Raw genomic sequence first — 21,648 nt, 5'->3', positions numbered from 1 at the left:
GGTTGTCTTTGTTTTTCTGTCAACCTTGACAGTGCAATTGGCTGTGTGTACAGGTGCACTCCTTCTAGGAACCGATAAAAGGAGAGGATAAATATGCAAATATATTTCAATATTTGAAGTGACAAAATAAAACAGATGAATAGCTCTCAAAATGCGACATAATGGCTGCATCGATGGGTACATTTTGTCATTTTTTTCTTGTTTTTGCTTCATTGTTCCAAGCTGACATACGGAGTGCTTAGTTTTTGTTACTCTTTTTTTACTGCACTCTGTTCTTTACTGCAGTACTGTGTCTAAATTAAATATATTTGTATCACGTTTTAGTGTTCTTGTAAATTAAGAAGCTATTGTCTTTCATAAGTGCATTGTGCCCTTTTAAGTGAAAATAAACTGCTGTCCCTCCTGTTCCATATCAGGCAATCTGCGTCATTGTGCTCATGCTTTCACGCCCATGCAAAGTAGTTGCAAAATATTTACTTTGAATTATGCATTTTACTATAAAAGCATTCTATAGCTGGTTGAATTTGATCAGCCTCCCATTTGTGGTCAATATTGGGTATTTGATACACATGACATCAAATTCGTATTAAAAAAGACAAGCGTTTCACAGGTCAGGCGTGTTCTTTGTTCATGTGCTTTTTATGAGGGTGTTTTTCTTCCTCATTTTCAGCACCCAAGCACCGCCCACCGACGCTGATTGGCTACAACATTACCCCCTTCCCTCCATGAAACGCCCACCTCTGAACCGGGAAAGTAGCTCCTTCAAATTGATAAACACACTTGAAGACGAAACGCACAAAGGAGACGCTCTCTGATAAAGTTCACTTTTTAAAATTTTGAATCCCTCCCAATTAGACACATGACGTCATAGTTTCTAAGTGGGGTGTCACTTTATTCTAATCTTGCAAAAGTGCTGAGTGGATGCCTTTGGAGGAACAGGTGGCGCACGCCCCCACCTACCCCACCCCGACCCCAGACTGCCTTCATTTGTTCAATTAGCAGCGATACTCACTCACTCGGTACCTGGACCGTCTTCAGTAGGGGACACCCAGCCCGCGAAGGTGCGCACAAGAGACGCCGGCGAGGACGCAGCCATGCCGGTAGCCGACTGCGACGTGCCGTTGGAGGGGACCAGCAGTCGCTGGCTGGAGGGGAGCAGCAGCAGCAGCGGCAGCAGCACCCATGAGGGCAGCAGCGGGGCCGAGGGCATCCTCCCGGCCTCGCTGTGCAGCCCAGCCGCCGACATCCTGAAAAACTTTTACCACACCAAGCGGGTAGGCAACTACCTGATTGGCAGGAAGCTGGGAGAGGGCTCCTTCGCCAAAGTCAGGGAGGGTCTCCACGCTCTCACCGGGGAAAAGGTCAGCAACAACTCACGTGCATCGCCTGTCACTGCTGTTTTTGATTAACTTCCTTAAACTGTTAATGGCTTTGGTTAGTTGAATCATTTGTGGCAAGCAGCCAAGGGCGTGATGGCTTTTAAAGTTAATGGAAGAGGAGAGCTTCAGCTGTCACTTGTTTACCTCTTTTGTGTTACCATTTTATAGCTTTAAATCATATTTTAAATGATCATCTCCCTCTGTAGACAAAGTTAGCACCCTTTTTGTTGGAGTCTTTGTCAGGTGAAGCAACAAAGAGAGTGTTTATTACTGAGGTGTATGTCAGATGAAGCAACAAAGACAGTGTTTATTATCCAGGTGTAAAAAGAAAGTGCACTGCATCACACATAGCTTGCATTATTTAGCCAAACAAGATGTCAGAAACAAATTTCAGTATGATGCAAACTACAAACACGCTGTTACATACTGCAGCTGCTAATCAATTATCTTTGCAAAGGTGTTTTTTTGTGGTGTACTCTCTTGTGTGCACAGCCTGAAGACGAAAGAACCTTTAATGAATCCAAATGGAACTTTTAGAGAACATTATAAACATTTTGGAGGGTGCCCAGTGAGATACATTATGGTTATCTATACCCCCATGCATGTTATGTTTAGAATAGAATAAACCTTGAAGGCAGGATTGTTTTATTGGGTGTGATGATGAGGTTGTCTTATGTCATGTTTGACTAACATACAGAATATGATCTACAGTGTAAAGAGTGTAAATACGTTTGCCAAGTGTTCCCTGAGAGAAAGTCAGCATCTTTGTTTGCCATCTTTGCTAATGACCTCATGCTGGTGAGCCTCCGGAGTGACAATATTGACATCCTTTGTGTGTGCGTGCATGTGTGCATGAGCAGCCTTGCGATACACCACCTCGTCTTTGTCCGCTGCACGCTGCTTGCTTGTGGTGATCTCACCGCCGAAGTGGGCACAGCCAGCGAGGGTGGGAGGGGTGACATTGTTGACGGGCCTATTGGGGAGCGGCGCTGCTGCTTGCATATGCAATGACGGGCTCTGATAAATGGACTTCATCAGGATTCTGCCAGCGCAGGGCTCTGCTGAAGGCCACCGTTGGACACTCTTGAGGTGCCTTTGTTCTCCTGTGAACACATGAGCACAATGGCGGCCACATGACTACCTGTTGGCTACATCATTATATATTATACTGCCTATTAGACGTATGACATTGTCTCTACTTGTACTGTTATATTGACTATACAGCATACAGTATATATGACAATGTACATGTACTATGTTTTATTGCCTATACAGCATACAGTGGTTCATTCACAGTGTATGCTCACCTTATGTGCCCCCCCCCCTCCCCTCTTTGTTGAGGATGATGCAAACACATGCAATCACACATGCACTCACTGCCTTACGGGTGGAGGGTGGGGGGGTGGAGTTAGGGTCAGAGAGTTTATCCAAGAAGAAAATTTCTTTTTCACATCCCTAGAAAGTCTGTGGTGGTGCCGTGTGTGTGTGTGTGTGTGTGTGTGTGTGTGTGTGTGTGCGGGGGCGGGGGGCAAAAATGAGCTGAGGTGAGAGGTGGTCATGGGGTCTTGGGGCGTGGGTGTGGGCAGGGGGTGGGGGTCACATGTTTTTGATGTCTGTAACCCACTTTCCTCCCATGTCTTGCCACCGCCCCCCTTTTTTCTGTCTGAGGGGAGCCTGATAAACAACTGAACGCCCCCCGGCTGAGCGATCACCCCCTCCCTCCACTTATGCCCCTCCCCCCACCCTTTCGGCTCATATAGCCTACTGTAAATACAGTGACCCATCTCCCACCATGCCCGCTCTGATGTAAACAAGGTGCATTTAGTGCTGTGATGCAATCAATTAAATTAAGTTTATGTTTAACAAACATTATTTATAGGCATGTCTCATAAAAGAGCACGCTCCCTTTACAGCAGGGGTGTCCAAAGTGCGGTCCGGGGGCCATTTTCATCCCGCAGCTCATTTTTTTTATTGGTCCTGGGCATATAGTAAAAATAAAATGAATTATTAATGAGAAGTCTAATTTAGATATGACACTAATTTGTTTTGTCAGTTACTGTGTAACACAAAGCTAAGATGAGGGTGTTTTGTTCAGATAGCTTAGCATATATTGACATACACTGGTTTGCTTTTAGAATTGTTAATGTAAAAAATGTATGAAATTGCCCTCCCCGACCACCATCCTTTCATTTTTCTGCTATACTGTAAATGCATTCTCAAAGAAAATCTTGAACACAACAAAGAAGCAGTGTGGGGCAGACAGCTGCCTCAACGGAAAAGGATAGATGGATGGGGGTACAACAATGCATAGTGATAGTGGCATATATAGTCATATTACCGTCTTAGTTTACGATCAGTGGGGCTATTATTACCAGTAGTACTAATGCTAAATGTGGTAGCATACACAATCATGCAGTAAAAAAAGGGTATTTGGAGGTGAGGAAAGGACAAAAAGACAAGTCGAAGGACAGAACATCCGCTCCCCGACTTCATTAACAACACGGTGATTAATTTTGTGTCTCCTTGAGATGATTTGTTGTCGGACGGATGGCCGGCAACGGCGTTCTTGAACCCGTGTCTAGACAGCACGCAAGGAGAGAACAGTTGTAGAATGTAATGAGTTCCGCAAAGACGTTTTTTGTGTTGTCTTTTCCAAGGAGGCGCTTCAGGTTTGTTGACAAGTCAGACCACAGAAGTGTTTAGTGGAGCTCTCCAGCTTGGGAACCTGTTCTCCTCTGGGTCTGAACCCCTCAGGCCCTCTCCTCAGTGCCAGTTGTCAGCTGGAGGCAAATGGCTTCCATTTGGCTCCCCTGGCGCCTCCTCCACAGATTGGATAACGTTTGCTTTTCTCCCGCTTTATGACAGTTCAACAACACGCGCGTGCTGAATGCACACACTGATCACCTCCCCTGCCCCCCGTCCAGGCACCCTCAGGGGGCCAAGCCTGTGTCGCTCCCGCGTTGTGCCACACATTGGGAGCAGCTGTAAGAAGGGGTTTGGTGTCAAATTGTAGTGTTCGTCACCTGTTAGCCTGGCAATGTAGAATCTTTTCCCAGGATTCAGCAGTGACCTCATGCTTATTCATGACTAGCAACTGGTATTCCCAAAGAACTTGTGAGAGAATGTGAGGAAATGACTTGAATTTCCAAAAACAAATACCTAGATACTGTACCCTTTCAAGTATGCCCTTTAGTGGCTATGAGAAGCATGGGGATGACATCAGAGCAATCTGATTGGATGATTCCAAAGAGCATCGCTTTATTCATCCAGGATTTCACCTTAGTCCAATACTTTGCTTCAGCCATTCACTCCTTCATCCTCTGTCCTTCTCGCTACCAGGTGGCGGTGAAGGTGATCGACAAGCGCAAGGCCAAGAAGGACTCGTACGTCACCAAGAACCTGCGGCGCGAGGGCCACATCCAGCAGATGATCCGCCACCCCAACATCACACAGCTTCTGGACATCCTGGAGACGGAGAACAGCTACTACCTGGTGATGGAGCTGTGCCCCGGCGGCAACCTCATGAACCGCATCTACGACAAGAAACGGCTGGACGAGCGCGAGACACAGAAGTACATCCGGCAGCTGGTGCTGGCCGTGGAGCACCTGCACAGGGCGGGCGTGGTCCACAGGTACATGACATCAGCAGCAGCACTGCCGCCCACAGAGTTGGGTAGTTGTCCAAAATGTCTTGTTAAGATGAAGAATTAAGATTCAAAGTGAACAAAGGGCTTTAACCCTTACCCACTGACCGAGTAAGACGTGTGTCCAGATACATTTGTGGTCCATATAGATCAGGGGTAGGGAACCTTTGGCTCGGGAGTCAGATGTGGCTCTTTGGTGACTGTATCTGGCTCTCAGACATTTCTTATCGCGATAAAATGTATTTATTTTAAAGACATTTTAAAGTAAAACATTACAGAAATCACAGTGTTAAAAATAACATTCCAAATATAAAACATTCTCATGCATTTTAATCCATTCATCAATATTCTACCACAATGCAGGTGGCCAGAGCCAGCTGTCCTTTTCCGGACAGACACCAAAACTTGATTATTACTGATTCATGCTTTCGCCTTGAGAGGTCAAGAAGTAAACTTCCCTCCTTTGGTCAAATAGTCAGCTAGCTAATTCTGCAGAGCCTTTTGACGAAGAAGATGGCAAAACAAAAGAAAGATAAGGAGTACGGTGCAAAGCCATGCAGCACCAGAAGCCGCATTCATGGTAAGAAGTATTTTATGTATTATTGGTTTAACAACACTATTAAAAAGAATTCTAAAATTGTTGGTCTTGCTTAAAAATACACGCATTTAGTTGTAGTCAATATTTAAAAATATTACATGGCTCGCATGGAAATACATTTTAAAATATGTGGCTTTTATGGCTCTTAGCCAAAAAGGTTCCCGACCCCTGATATAGATGAAGGCTCATGAGTGAACACAGTACTGTAGAAGTTGAAGACAAGTCAGTGTGATGCACACTGGGAGGGCCTTCATTTGGGCAGCATGGGGATGGGGTGTATTGGGTATGTGTAGGCTGCGATCTACTATTTCAAGTAAATACATCTTTTCCCTTTTGTGCTGCAGAGATCTGAAGATAGAAAACCTCCTGTTGGATGAGCAGGACAACATAAAGCTCATAGGTAACCATGTTCCCCTGTGCCTGTCCTTGCTGCTGCCCCTCACTTGCACACTCATGCATTCATTCATAAGGCAGAAGATTGTGACAGCAAAGAACAATTACTGAAGGCGTATTGGTCGGATGCCAAGATGTTCTCAGCTGTTGGCGTCTAGCAGCCGCCCCATGTGGTGCCGGGGGGGTTAAGAGCAATTTAATGTGCTTTTAAACCCCTCGCAAGATCCCACCAAAGTGCTAATCTGCTCTGGCTAGAGTGTGGGATGAGGCAATTTATCTAATGGCGTGCCCACAAACCACGGTAATAAACCCAGAAATAACATTTCCTTTCTTTCCTTTCCCTCAGACTTTGGACTGAGCAACTGCGCCGGCATCCTGGGATACTCTGATCCATTCAGTACCCAGTGTGGAAGTCCCGCCTACGCCGCTCCTGAACTGCTCTCCAGGAAGAAATATGGACCCAAAGTGGACGTTTGGTCCATGTGAGTCCTCTCTCAAGTTCTTAGCTCATTAAACCAATACAATGCAACCTCTAAAGTCGAAGAATCCATTACAGTGCTGAATAATAAGGCGTGTGTGTATGTGTTGTTCTTCCAGTGGGGTGAACATGTATGCCATGTTGACGGGGACGCTTCCCTTCACCGTGGAGCCCTTCAGTCTGCGGGCCCTGCATCAGAAGATGGTGGACAAAGAGATGAACCCTCTACCTCCATCGCTCTCCACAGGTAGGTCAAACTTGCTACCGTCAAAGAATGCTAGCAGTTGTGCAGCCTTGTTTGCTGTTCCTGCTGTGGTTCTGAGGAATGTTGTTCAGATTCCTCCTGGGTAGGCGCTTACTACATTTAAAAGATAATGTCGAGTGACTAATGGAAGACGCAGGTGCATAACAGCAAAGCCACCTCACTGGGTATGATGCAATGTGGAAAGTTTTGCAGTAGGTATACCTCACTGCCACCTAATGTAATAATACGGGGCTTAGCCTACTTGCGTGAGCATCATTTAATAAAGCTGATGACTCAGGCACGTCATGGTGGATGTCTTATGTAATATCGAAGGACAAGTGCAATAAGACATCCCGGACGGCAGCAAAACGTTCTCTTTTGTGTTTTCTAGCCGCCATCTGCCTTCTGAAGAAGCTCTTAGAGCCGGACCCCAACAAGCGGCCCAACATCCACCAGGTGATGGCGGACTCCTGGCTGCAGCTCGCCAACAAGAACACAGGGGCACCGTACCTCAACAGGTAGACAAAAGATTTGGATGGGTTGAGCACTTTCGGGTAGCGCCACCTTTCTAACGTACACATTTTTGCTTTTTAAGGATCCACATTGAGGAAATCAACCACACAGTGTTGCTGCACATGACGGAGAAGATGGCGTACAAGCACAGTGAGGTGCTGAGCGCCGTGCTCACCAACCGCGCCTGCCACACTCTGGCTGTCTACTTCCTCCTCAACAAAAAAATGAAGAGGCTGTCCAAAGAGTACAGGGTAAGTGACATGATATAATAGGCGCACCTTGATCGCTTCCTTTCACGAGTATAATTCGCTCATTAGGAACCGGTTTGTCTGATGGTCCTGCTTCCGTTTAGGAGATGCAGTTCCAGGAGAAGAAGAAAGGAGACAAGCAGAAAAACGAATATTTCCAGACGCAGTGGAGGAAGCACGTGGACAAGCTCACCATCCCGCCGAAACAGACGCCCGTCTACCTGGCGGTGAGCAAGGGACCCACCAAGGAGAAGAAGCACCGCACAGGTAAAGGCTCACCTTCCAGTACATGTCTTGGTGTTGTGGTCTGTGTTGTGCCTCATTGACGTGTCCCCTCTCTCATACAGGGTAGGTTGACTGAGCATGCATGTTCTTATTAATTACCCAGTCGTCCGTCCATCCCTCCATTGTTTGTCTGTACATCCATCCAACCACCTTCCCCTTCCGTGCATCAACCTGAGAGGAAGCACCTCGGACACCTGTCAGCTGTAACACACAAAACACAACTCCTTAGTTCAGTGTTAGCGACTGACACAGTATAGATGTGTAGCTTGTGACCTTCATTACTAACTGATGAAAACCACGTATGTCCAGTTGCCAGTTTCTTTGAGAAGCAACTTTATAGTATATAATTATCCCCCTCCTCAGGTCTGTTACGTGCTATAACTGGTGGCCATCGTAACTCACCCCTGGCTCCGCCCGGCACCGTGGCCTCCTCCTCTATGGAATACCTGGAGATCCAGCCCCTCTTCTCCAACACGCCGCAGCAGCGGAGGCGCCTAGCCACGCTCCCGCCGGTCAACACCAGTCCGGAGCACAACATCCCCGCTCCGCCAGCGCCGTCGCCCATCGGCATGCACTCCTTCGGCTCCCTTTCCAAAGCCGAGCAAATAGAGGACACGCCGGTGTCGCCGTGGTACAAGCTGACCAACGGGACTCTGTCGCCACCTCGCCATGTCTCCGCCTTCCAGCCGGACTCCTCCTACTTGAAGAAGGCCACAATCCCCAGTCCTCCCGTACTCATCGTCAACCCGCAGCCAAAGAAGAGTATTTCCACCGACTGGTGCGGCTCCTCCGACACCAGCGGCAGCCCTCCCAGCACCATCGGAAGCCCGGCGGGCAGTTCGGCCTTCAGCCCGCCCAAGTCCGCCTTCAGCGCCCTCAACCCCTCGTCTGCGTTCAGTCCCCCGTCCAACAGCAGCAGCAGCGACCCCGACAGCCCCACGCACCGCAGCAAGTTCCCCTCCATGGGGATTGGACAGATGCTGAAGAAGAAGGTCCAGCTGCAGCCATTCACCTTCCGACCAGAACAGGTCGTGGAGGAGGTGGTGTCCCCGCCTCCTTACCCCATGCAGACGCTCCTTTGCGCTTCAGGTGCACTCAAGACCCTCTGCTAACAAGCCACGCCCTTTTAACATCTCATTTGGACGTAAGGTCTTTAAAAACTGTGAACTGTCTCTTTTTATTGCCAGTGAGCCACTTTGATTTGAAAATGGTTCTCGAGGTGACGTCAGGATAGTGAGATTTGGAACGCATCCCGAAGCAATGACTCAAATGTCCTAGATAGAGTGGACAGAGGACACCATGTACACACGCACACACACACTGTATTATACACTGAGTTATGTAATAATTAAGTGGTTACTTACTGAGCCGCAGACTGATTCACACCAGCTAAACGACCCAGCTCTTCCCCGAACCCTGAATACTCGTCTATGCGTTTTGTGTCGTCTGTGAAATAATTTTTAAAAACTCTTTGAACGGACCTCCAGCTCAGCCGGCACCGTCGTATTCCTCAGCGCTGACTGGAAGGCCGAGCTCGCTGCACTAGCCTGGGAAAACCAAAATGTCTCGGAATCAGAGTGTTTATCACCTTTTACCTCACGCTCGACTGTAACGACGCCCGAGCGTTTTGAAGATGAAGTAGGTGCCAAGTCTTTTCGTTGTCGTAGCAAACTTGATACAGTAATTACGGACTTTTTTATACCAGAGTGCTTCCGCTTCTGCTCCACACTGGGAATGTCCATTAGTACACCAGTACTTTTTCAGGATGAACATTTCAAAAAAACATTTCTGTAAACACATTCGCAAACTGTCAAGTGCATGCCAACCCTAATCCCTAACTCTTAAGGGCATGTTTGCCAATCAAAAGCCAGAAGAAAGCCATTTCGGGAAAAGACACAATGGCAATCGTCAATGTGGAAAAGAAGACTCTTTTGTGTATCAAGGTTGATTATAAAATCCACAAAACAAGTCAAGTATGAGGTTAGCATTGAGTTCTACGAACAAATGCTGAAAAATGCAAATGCATGTGAATGAAAGGCCAAAACACAAAAATATAAAAAACATACCAATGTTCTTGTGGAAATCTGTCTCGCATGTTTCTAGTCACTTTTAAAGAAAAACAAAAACATGAAAAATACAGTGTATCCTCGTTTTTCATCATTAATTCGTTCCGAAAGGTGAGAGGAAAACCAAACACACAAAAACCAGAGCAATTTTTCCCATATGAAATAATGTAAATCCAATTATTCCATTACAGACAAAAAAATATGAGCAAAAAAGAGAATAATACTGGTTGTACATGCAGAAAACTGTGAAATAATTACAAATGTGGAATGAAACGGAACGTATTGTGGATGTGGACTTCCTGATGAGATCGAATTCAATATTGTTTCTCACCTTCGTTATCACAGTAAAAAGCAACTTCCTTTGGCCCCATGGCAGGTTAATTAGCAGCTGTACTCGATAAAAAATGCATGCGACGCATAGGGTGCTTTGTTTGGGCACTCCATTTCGCGGAGCGATAGAGTACAGGCCAAACAGACTAGTTTGATATGTGCAATACTGTACAAAAACAGAGGCAAAATGTTTGCGAAAATGTTCGACAAAAACCAAGTGTAGACTGTATAACAAAAATAATTGAGCCTTACAAAACTGGACCGACCTCGAGAAAATGGTGAGACAATGTTGGAAAAAAAAAGAAAACAGAACCGCAATCCACTTCCTTTTGTCTTAATGCTGTAGTTTGTGCAATAGTCTTAAGTGTTACTCCAACTAACGAGTGTTTGCCAAGATTTCGCTGAGAGATGTAAAAAGAAAATGTAAATAGCAGTAAGACTTCTATGTTCCCGTCATTCGTCTCTACGAAGCCATCTTATGTTTTGTTCAAGTGTTTTGGGCTTCTTTAGCCACGCCGGGCGTCGCACTGTTACAAAAATTCCAGTTTAAAAGTTGCATGCAATGTTGTTACTGTCAGCATTTGAAATGATTTCATGAAGAAATTACATGAATTATTACGTCTTTGTACCTTTTTTTTGGTGCGGGTTCATACAGAGATTGCTACTGGAGGGGAGTTCTTTTGTAAGATTTTGTAATGGATGGTTTTGTTTGTTTGTCAAGAGATTTCTATGCTGTAAAAAGTTATTTTAAATATTTATATTGAACTCATTAATGCCTTTGTCTCTTATTTCCACACCTTGACATCTGACTGAAAAGAAATGAAACATTTTATAGCTGAAAAGTAGGAGGGGTGTCACGAGATGATACCCAAGATTGGGTCTCCGAGAACGAGATGAGATTAGATTTTAACGTTACTTTTAACAAAAGTACAATGAAAAAAATATAAGACAATATATTGCAATCGAAATTTCTACTACGTTACACTCTTCTGCACTCTGTGTGTATGCTAGCGGCCCCGCCTCCACCCACCAAGACAAAGAGACTGGATGACTGACAAAATGGATCACTCCGTTCATGCAGTTGTCCTATGGAACAAACGCGTCAAGAGACATTTTTTTTCTGAACACGTTTTAATCTCGCGAGATCTTGTTACACGAGATCTTGATCTACTGAAAAGGGGTGGGTCCATAATGAGTTACCAAACTTTGTTGCTAAAGTGCTAAATTGGCTAAAGCTAACTTTCACACTTACGGGACACCTGTGGTGGAGGGTGAGAAAGCAAAATACAAAAAACAAAAACAGCGTACCCTTGCAACAGCTGAAGGACCCTCTGGACAATGTTAGGGACACCCCCCCACAAACCCCACCCACACAAACTGTAGACATTAATCTAGTCAGCTGTGGCTCCCCTGTCGCCGCCATAAACCTCTTTGGGTCACACTGGCCTGACGAGACAAATGGGGGTGGGTGTAGTGTTTAGGGCAGGGTTTGGGGGGGGTTCATGCTAGTCCTGAGACAAACACATGCACTGGATGACACAAACAGTCGGCGCGGCTCTAAGCGGATAAAGCAGAAGAGGCTCCCGATGCATTATAGCCTTTTGTTTATCAGGCCGACTATTAGTCCAAACCTCCGTGGGAAGACAAACAAGCCGCCAACCACATCTTGGCCTTGCAAAATCTACAGTGTTCTTGGTGGGAGATGGGACAATAATCCCTCAAAGTCCCTGCAAATAAGATCGGTAGACAGTTGAAGTTGTATAGCATTGTATAGACGTGACAAAGAGACAAAAACGGTGCTTTTCAAAGTCAGCCCCCCCTCAGAGAGAATAATGAAAACTGATTTTCCGGAGCTTATTTTGGGGAGTTTTCTCACCCCAGACTCTGGCTGTGTTTCAATTTACCCACTTGCCCAAGTACACTTAGCATTTTCAGTGTACAAGTGAGTACATTTCCCTTATTTTATGATGCAAAGACCTTTGCCAAAAAAATCAACCAAAAAAATCTTCTTGGATGCTGCCGCTCCGGCAACATCATCCTGTAGCCGGTAAAGTCGGGTCTTCAAAATAAAACAAACACATTAGTAAAATAATGCACTGCACTAGGCAGTCAGGCCTTTAACTTATTGGTGGCGGAAATTCTCGTGGAACATCGAAATTTCCCTAATTTTCCTGGAACATTTCCCTTATTTTAAAAAGCAAATGTTGGCAGGTATGTACAAATGCATTCACACATTTCTGAAGTACGGCAAAATGGACCGCACGATCAGCAGTGACATGCGGTCAGTTGCGGCACATGAGCCACAGCCTCACCTGTCATGATGAAAAATAAAGAAAAACAAATAATAAAATAAAATAATAATAATATATATACATCCATTTTCTATGTTGCTTCTCCTCATTAGGGTTGCGGGGGTATGCTGGAGCCTATCCCAGCTGACTTCGGGCGACAGGCGGGGTACTCCCTGTGCCAGCCAATCGCAGGGCACATATAGACAAACAACCATTCACACTCACATTCATACCTATGGACAATTTAGAGTCTCCAATTAACCTAACATGCATGTTTTTGGAATGTGGGAGGAAACCGGAGTACCCGGAGAAAACCCACGCACACACGGGGAGAACATGCAAATTCCACACAGAAATGCCCAACGGAGAATCGAACCCAGGGCTGTTACTGTGTGGCCAACATGCTAACCACTAGACCACCGTGCGGCCTAATAATCCATCCATCCATCCATTTTCTATACCGCTTCTCCTCTTTAGGGTTGCAGGGGCATGCTGGAGCCTATCCCAGCCGACTAATAATATTTAAATATATATAAAATAATATTATAAATGTATTTTGTGTAAAATTCCAATCATTTGTAGAATTTTTTTTCAGTAAAAATCCTAGAAATTTCACATTTCCCGATCAAATACAAGGCAGAAACCTATGATGAGGCTTCCGTGAATGTCTCTGCGCATGGACTGCCTACCGTCTGTGTGCACTCAGTGAGTGCACTGAGTTGTATCAGAGCGCCTGCCAACTTTTGTTTGTCAGCACGACTCCAATAATATAATGTTGCAGAAACATTACAGAAACAGCAGAAGCAGAAACAAACTACAAGCCCTGGAATGTCTTTAATGTAAGTGTGACATCATTATTCTTACAATAAAAATACACACACATGTAGGGGTGTCACCAAATTTTGCGAGATGAAAATGTGATGAGATTTCCCATTCAGATAATGAATAAATACATTTGAAATGAAACTGGATCATTTTCCCGGCCTATGTATAGGGTGGGCCAAGAAAATGTTACCACTTTTTTAATGCTTAAAATGTTTAAATTGTAAGAGTCAACATAAATACCATCATTTACCAGCAGGATGATGCACCTCCACATTGCTCAAATGTTTTACTGGATTTCCTCAACGGGTACTTTCCTGGAGATGGGCTGATCTCACGGCGCACAGATAACCCATGGCCTGCCCACTCTGCTGATCTTTCTCCCGCAGACTACTTCCTGTGGGGATACCTGATGGAGAGAGTGTACTGCAACAACCCACAGACCACTGAGGCCCTGAAGACCAACATCCGTCAGGAAATTCGGAGAATCCCTCTTGAGATGTGCGGCAATGTCATCACAAACTTCAATGTGCGTGTTGCAGCTGTAACCCACAAAGAGGAGCGTGGATTGAACATGTCATCAATTATTGAACTGTGTAGAAAAGTGGGAAACCTTTGGTATAAAATGTTAATTTTAATATTTCTGTTACAAATCTGTAAATACAATTTTTGAATAAGCTCTCATTTCAAAAACTTGCGTATGATTAAAAAGTGGTAACATCTTATTGGCCCACCCTGCATATTACCATGTGAATGTGTCTGTTTTCCTCGTATGTCGACTCCAAACAGGACAGGAAGCGGGTTCACTCTCTGCAACCACCTACACCCTTCATAGAACAGGCGTTCCATAGAACGGCTTGAACGGAGTGTGACCCCTTGTCAGTCATGTAGTCGCTTTGTCTCCATCTCACTCAATTTTCCCAACACTCGCTGAGACGTTTGATCAGCAAAGTAAATACAAATGGAACAGGCCAAAATGGTGTGCGTTCAGAGAAAGTCAGCGCAAAAGAAATGTTGCTCTTTAATACAATTCAAAAGCCAGCATTTCAATAAATTCTTCAAACGTTTTATACACAGTACCAATTGCCTGTGAGAAAATAATATGTCACAAACGGCAATTCCACAACTTTACAAACAAAAAAAAAGATGACCTATAAAAGGAAATATTGCATTAATATGATATATTATCATATAGTATTACTATACTGTATAATACCATATTATTATTATATATCTATGCTCACCAGGAGGTAAGCAGTCTTTTACAACAAAGAATCAAAACTTTTCCTGGAGAAAGATATGGTGCATGTACTTCATAAAGAAAATGTTTAACCCAAGTGAATTATTCTCTTTATTTGGTGTCAATATTTTTGGGCGTCTGAAACAGATGAGTTGGATCTACGTTATTTCCTAGGGGACAAATGGCTTCATTTTTTTCATACATTTCGCTTTTTGTCTGACCTTTAAGAACAAATTTATAACACAAAACGTGACACCATATTAATAATCAATTCATTTAATTTTTAAGATATGCCAGGGGCCAATAAAAAGGAGGTGTGGACCAAAAATGGCCCCCGGGACTCTCATTGGACACCAATATATTTTTAAATGACTTTTCTCAAGCCGCTGCGCCTCCTGGAAAGTCACTTTGAAAACAGCTGGACTAGAACAATTTAGCTTTTCCATCCATCTTAAAACTGTGAGTGTAAATATGAAAGAAAATCATCAAGAGTGAATTTAAGCGCTGATAATTGAGCGTGCAAATGTACTGTAATGACTTCCTCCTTACTCACACAACAAAATCATTTTCTCAGGAGGCAAAATGTTGCCAGAGAGATGATTGTAAAGTGAATGCGCAGGTAAAAAGGTGTGTGAGATAAAGCCAATAACGCCACAGAAGCATTCAGTGTGTTGATATTTCATAAAGTTGATATTTAATATAATGTCATGGAGCACGTCTACAAGGGGGAAACATTTAGCCGACCAAAACATTAAATGGTTGATTTCCCAAGCTACCGTCTTCTTCTGCCTCTGAATCCCACTTTAATTTCTTTAATTTAAGCCAACAAAAAGCGGCGTGGTTACCTCCTGCTCCTAACCTGAAGCATGAGGTGAAAGAGTCAGTCAGGACTTTATTCCTGACAAGCTGTTTGCTCTTTAATCCTGTCTTCACCTCATGTCTGCCAGCAACTGGACCTGCTCACAACAAAACCTCCACAGTGCACCTCAGTCATGAGGGAATGTGGATGGACATGGCGCGGGGGGAGGCGCAATGTGTAAAACAGGGGTGTCCAAAGTGAGACTAGAGGGCCATTTTCTGCCTGCATCTTGTTTTTTACTGGCTTTTCCAGAAATAGAATTAAACATGGCATAACCCGTATCAGACCATTATGAAGGACTAGGTATTAGGACATTAAAAATATACAAATATTAGAATAAAACCTACCTTTTAATACCTTTAATACAGAAAATATTAAAGGTTACAATATGTTGAATCTGGTTAACATACAAGAAGCTATCAATCTAATTGTGGATGTGGTTGGCTGCTATCTTCATCTAATTTGCATAACTACGCTGAAGCACAGACAATTACCGCAGGACACAAAAAGTACAAAAATGCACAACAAATACAGTATGTTTAGAACCACAAATGAACTTTCGAACAAGACAGAGCAGTCAGAGAGTGCTTTGAGATGGGGGCGGAGGCCCATAGCAGCACCCGCTGCTCGTTGAGAAGAGCGACGTGTGCTTTCATGTCAGAGTCTCGGTTTGAAAGCCCATCATTTTTACATGTTTCATTTGATAATGTGTTTTTTTTTCCTCACTTTGTTCGGCAGTCCTAGAACGCACCACAGTTATGTGGTATGTGATGCAAATGTGAAACCGATAACCTAAGTCCACCACAAACAAGACAAACTGCCGTCCTGTTAAACTTGAACACAAAGATCTACACCTTTATCACTCTAAATCACTCTAATTGCGGTGCGCATCTCGCCCTTTTGACAGCCTCTCCCTTTTAGTCACCAAAAGTCTCTCCACTAGATTTTTCACTAGTCAGTCGCTTTTTTGAAAGAGTATCTAGATGGGTCTGAACACTCGCTTAATATAAGCTGGCAACACTGATCCCTCCTGTTCTGTCTTCTTATTCCCTGGCAGACCAGGTGGGTGTGAGGTGTGTCAGCAAGCGGAGTTACGCAGACAGTCCCATTATGATGTGTTTATGAGCGAGGGCAAACCAGTAGCACCAAATCTATTTGTGGCGGTCTAAATGAAAAAACACTGAAATAACACAAAGTAGCTTTTTTATGTACGCAAATGCAGACATTTATATGCTGCACCTTTGAAGTTGGACGGAACTTTTATGTGTGTTTTATCATTTGTACACTTCGTCATTTTTTTTAATTAGGATGTATAGATTTTTTATTATTACACTTTTCAGCATTTTTGCATGCATGCCTTTCATTGGATATATTTCACCAAGGAACTATGAATTTCTCTCTATTATACAAGAAGTATTGGAACAATGGGGTCAATTTATTTATTTTTTTGCTGTGGGCTGAAAACTTTTGGGGTTTGACATCAAAAGATGAACGTGAAAGCAGAGAGCAACATTTCAGCTTTTAATTGCACCTATTTACATCTGGACAACTTAGAAGGTAGCATCTTTTGTTTGAACCCACCCATAGTTCATGTGAGCAAAGTATTGGAACACGTGATTGACGGGTGTGTTTTGTTGGCCAGGTGTGTCCTATTACATTATTTATTCAATCAATAAATTGCACTGAATGTTTGTGCTCTGTTTCAGATTGGATAGCATAGGTTTTGCCTTTGTAGACTGAATTTCGAGGTGAAAACAACATAAAAACCAGAAAGCTGTCTTTGGGTGAGAAACAAGCAATTGTGAATCTGACCAAAGATGGAAAATCAATCAGATGTTTTTGTCAAAATCCAGCCTGGCCTACCTATTCTTCTTGCTAATGAGTGGTTTGCATCTTCTGGTGTAGTCATTGCACCTTTGTTCATGAAGTCTTCTATGTAGAGTAGATAGCGATAACCTCACTCCTGCCCTCAGCAGGTTGTTGCTGATGTCACGAACAGCTGTTTTAGTCTCATGACCAATGCTTGTGATTCATTTTCCATCTTCTCCCAGATTCGCAATTGCTTGGCTTTCACCCATAGACAGCTCTCTGGTTTTTATGTTGTTTTCACCTCTAAATGCATCCGACACAGGCAAAACCTATGCTACCCAGTCTGAAACTGAGCGTAGACATTCAGTGCTATTTATTGACTGAATAAGCAATGTAATAGGACACAACTAAATGTTGCTCTCAGGTCTCATGTTCATTTTTTGATGTCAAATCCTAATGTTTTCAGTCTACAGCAAAGATAAAGAAATTGACCTCGCTGTTCCAATACTTCTGGAGGGCACGGTTTACCTGTTTATGCCAGATTTAGCGATAATATACTGTATTTATTCATCATACAATGTATAAGTTAGCTTTACTCCTGTACTATTTACTCTTCATTTGTTAATGAGGATATGTTTCATCTTACATCCTGTACTAATTACCAAACAATGTTTCTGTCAACTTTTACTCTTTTATTGATTCATATTATTGTAAACATGATCTACAAACTCTATTCATTTTACTATTACACATCTTTATGTTTTTCCTTTTACTACTAAAAAATGGTAAACTTGTACATGTTGAACACAGGAAGTGAAGAAATTATCAGTACATGTTGAGACTAAGGCTGTCAAATGATGAAATTTTAAAAATCAGATTAATAGTTTTCAAATTAATGAATCGTGATTAATCACCATGTCACACTATGTCTGAAATATGCCAATTTTTACTGTATTTTTTTTGGAAGAAAGACAAATGACAGAGCAGGATTACATATATTTGTATGTATTAGCAGTGCTTAACATTTAAATCACGTTAAGAGATGGTACACATGTCTGAAAGTCTACAATCAACAAAAATATAAATGCAACACTTTTGTTTTTGCTCCCATTTTTTATGAGATGAAGTCAAAGATGTAAAACTTTTTCCATGTACACAACATCACCATTTCTCTCAAATATTGTTCACAAATGTGTCTAAATCTGTGATAGTGAGCGCTTCTCCTTTGCTGAGAGAATCCATCCCACCTCACAGGTGTGCCATATCAAGATGCTGATTAGACACCATGATTAGTGCACGGGTGTGACTTAAACTGCCCACAATAAAAGGGGGGGGGCTGTCTGCCATCTGGGGGGCCACACACGCTGTCTGCCCTGAACAGTGTAAACCGGGATTCATCCGTGAAGAGAACACCTCTCCAACGTGCCAGACACCATCGAATGTGAGCATTTGCCCACCCAAGTCAGTTACGACGATGAACTGGAGTCAGGTCAAGACCCCGATGAGGACGACGAGCTTGCAGAAATTCTTTGGTTATGCAAACCGATTGTTTCAGCAGCTGTCCGGGTGGCTGGTCTCAGACGATCTTGGAGGTGAACATGCTGGATGTGGAGGTCCTGGCCTGGTGTGGTGACACGTGTTCTGCGGTTGTGAGGCTGGTTGGATGTACTGCCAAATTCTCTGAAACGCCTTTTGGAGACGGCTTATAGTAGAGAAATGAACATTCAATACACGAGCAGCAGCTCTGGTTGACATTCCTACTGTCAGCATGCCAATTGCACGCTCCTTCAAATCTCGCGACATCTGTGGCATTGTGCTGTGTGACAAAACTGCACATTTCAGAGTGGCTTTTTATTGTGGGCAGTCTAAGGCACACCTGTGCACTAATCATGGTGTCTAATCAGCATCTTGATATGGCACACCTGTGAGGTGGGATGGATTCTCTCAGCAAAGGAGAAGCGCTCACTATCACAGATTTAGACACATTTGTGAACAATATTTGAGAGAAATGGTGATGTTGTGTATGTGGAAAAAATTTTAGATCTTTGAGTTCATCTCATAAAAAATGGGAGCAAAAACAAAAGTGTTGCGTTTATATTTTTGAGTGTATTTCCCTAACACTGGTTTCTTTCATAGCAGAATATTTGAATCAGACTTTAACTGTGTTATTATGAGCAATGAGGAGTTGCGTTCAAAGACACCACGTCGTTTAAGTTGAATTCACATGTTTTGAGTGAATTTTCTGGGATTTCCAAGCACACTTAAATGCAGCCAAACTGTACTTCCGCATTAAGAGTTACAAAGTGAGTGATAAGAATATCCACTTGTTTTCCTTTGCATTTCTGTTTATTTAGACCACACATACACGCATAATAAAGACGTTGTTGTGATGTTCGCAGTGTCCGTGAATGCATCTTGCGGTCTGTCTAGTGACAATGAGGAAGTGTCATTGCGATGACGAATGGACTAGTGACCTGTTTGTTTGGAGTTGGAGACGCATATATGGTGTTGGAATTGCACTGCTGTTGATGTGTTCAGGTCAGAATAAAGTTAAAAAGAGCGACTGTGTGACTCTGTGGGGAGCTACACTTTGCCGCCGTCTGTCGTCACAACAGAGAGCCATGGCTTGCCATGATGCTTATGCGTTAATTACGCAAAAAAAATTCAACATAATCAATTAAATAAATTAGTTACCGCCGTTAACGCTCTATTTTTGACAGCCCTGGTTGAGACACATAGAAGGGTTGGGGTTAAATACGCTTTGCTTCATACTGCTCCTTTTAAAACATGTTAAATTGTGTAAACGTGTAACCTTGCATGCATGTTCCACATAAACCATTAGCATCTATGTGTCTACAGTATTTCAACTACTTTGGATTGATTTTTGTGCGTTCATTAAACAACCACAGGGCTCTAGACTAACTTTTTTATACTGGGAGCAAAGTGGCCTCTAACTTAAAATTTTAAGAGCACAAGCAGAAAATTTACCAAAATCGACTTGCAGAGTAAACATTCACATTTCCTCTTTTTCCCACTGTATTACTGATAAATACTAATAACTCCAAAACCGCCCTCTTTTCACACACATCGGCCCGCCTTCTTCTTCTTTGATGTTTGCCTCCTTTCTTCCTCTTTAGGAGTTAATGCAGGTTGGCAAACTAGCTCATTTACGCGTTACACTGAAGTGTGGAGCAGATGTTTTGTCAGCAACAAAAAATATTTAATAATAATAAAATCAAATCAGCAAAGTAACTGGCATGGTTGCCAAATAGTACAAAAATAAATAAGGGACACCATGTTGGCAGGGCCAACCAACCCACCTGTTTTGGGGGTTTTTTTGCCTTTAATTGTGCAATTTCATGTCTGTTTTAGAGTAAAACTAATACATGGGAAATTAATTGCTCGATAATATATTTTTTGTGTTCAAAATAACACAATGAACAGAATAAAATAACTATTTAAATATCATTCTCATAGAAATCTGTCCTGCTTAAACAGGATAGTATAAATTGAGTGTCCAGGATTATGATAGCGCAGGTGTATCCAACTTCCAGCACTTTTAAAGCTACTTTGTCAAAAGCTATTTGTGTGACTGCCAACATTTACATTTTACTTCATTTACAAAGCACATTCCATGCCATCTCATCTCTACAGTGTGCTCATTGTCTTGATACTATTTTGTGGTTATTTGTCATTAAATACAGGCATAATGTCTGAGTTGAAGAGTTATAAAAATACTGAGAGTTGAAGCAAATATTCTTTGGTGTGCTACTCAAAATCAGAGCGGACAGAGCAAAAGCCGAGAGCAAGGTTGTTATGTGACACTTAAAAAAGCAAGTTAACATATACCCCATTAACGTGACAGCCACTTGTAGCTTCCCCGTGGGACAAAAACGAGCTCCGAACGATCCGCGTTATTTGTTTGTTTTAAAGACAAAAATGTCACCGTGGGAAAAAAAAAAGAAGTCACATTTGGAGTCCGTGTGCCAGAGGCAAGGCGGATAACTATCGCTAGGTAACTAGCTGCCGCCAGGGAGCCAGAGGAAAGTGTGAGCCAGGCAAAATGTGTAAACAAAGATTGTAAAAAAGTCGATCGACTGCGATTGAAACGTGAGCGATCACACACGCTGGCATTGACAGGTTTAGACTGTCAAATGACTCCACATTTTAGAGACAAAGTGTGTCAGTTGTCAACGGGCGTACTTTTATCTGGTCGTACATGCGTGAGTAGATGAAAAATTGACTTGCGGTGTCTCATATTTTAATCGCAAAATGTAACCATTTAGTCACATTGTGGAGCCCTGAACCAGGCCAAGAATATACAGTACAAGTGTTTGTTTACTGGGCTGAAATAAACAAGCAGATGTTTCAAATGAAGACTTTGAGCGCTCTGAGAGGATTTGGCTTATTTTCCACAACTGGCAGGCTATTGTATTCCATTAAACACAC

General features: G+C 43.1%; 1 protein-coding gene across 1 annotated transcript; it reads left to right on the top strand.

Moving 5' to 3' along the window:
• Window positions 1-781: 781 nt before the first annotated feature.
• Window positions 782-10,938, top strand: LOC129169563 (hormonally up-regulated neu tumor-associated kinase homolog A-like). The gene is made up of 9 exons (XM_054756094.1): window positions 782-1,361; window positions 4,719-5,011; window positions 5,966-6,021; window positions 6,361-6,496; window positions 6,612-6,739; window positions 7,128-7,254; window positions 7,332-7,500; window positions 7,602-7,764; window positions 8,146-10,938. The coding sequence occupies exons 1-9, from the start codon at window positions 1,095-1,097 to the stop codon at window positions 8,892-8,894; spliced, it is 2,088 nt and encodes a 695-aa protein (XP_054612069.1). The 5' UTR covers window positions 782-1,094; the 3' UTR covers window positions 8,895-10,938.
• Window positions 10,939-21,648: the final 10,710 nt, after the last annotated feature.

This window comes from Dunckerocampus dactyliophorus, chromosome 16, assembly GCF_027744805.1.
Source record: "Dunckerocampus dactyliophorus isolate RoL2022-P2 chromosome 16, RoL_Ddac_1.1, whole genome shotgun sequence".
Taxonomy (NCBI): domain Eukaryota; kingdom Metazoa; phylum Chordata; class Actinopteri; order Syngnathiformes; family Syngnathidae; genus Dunckerocampus; species Dunckerocampus dactyliophorus.
The sequence above is the reverse complement of the archived record's forward strand: the minus strand, read 5'-3'. Positions and strand labels throughout refer to the sequence as shown.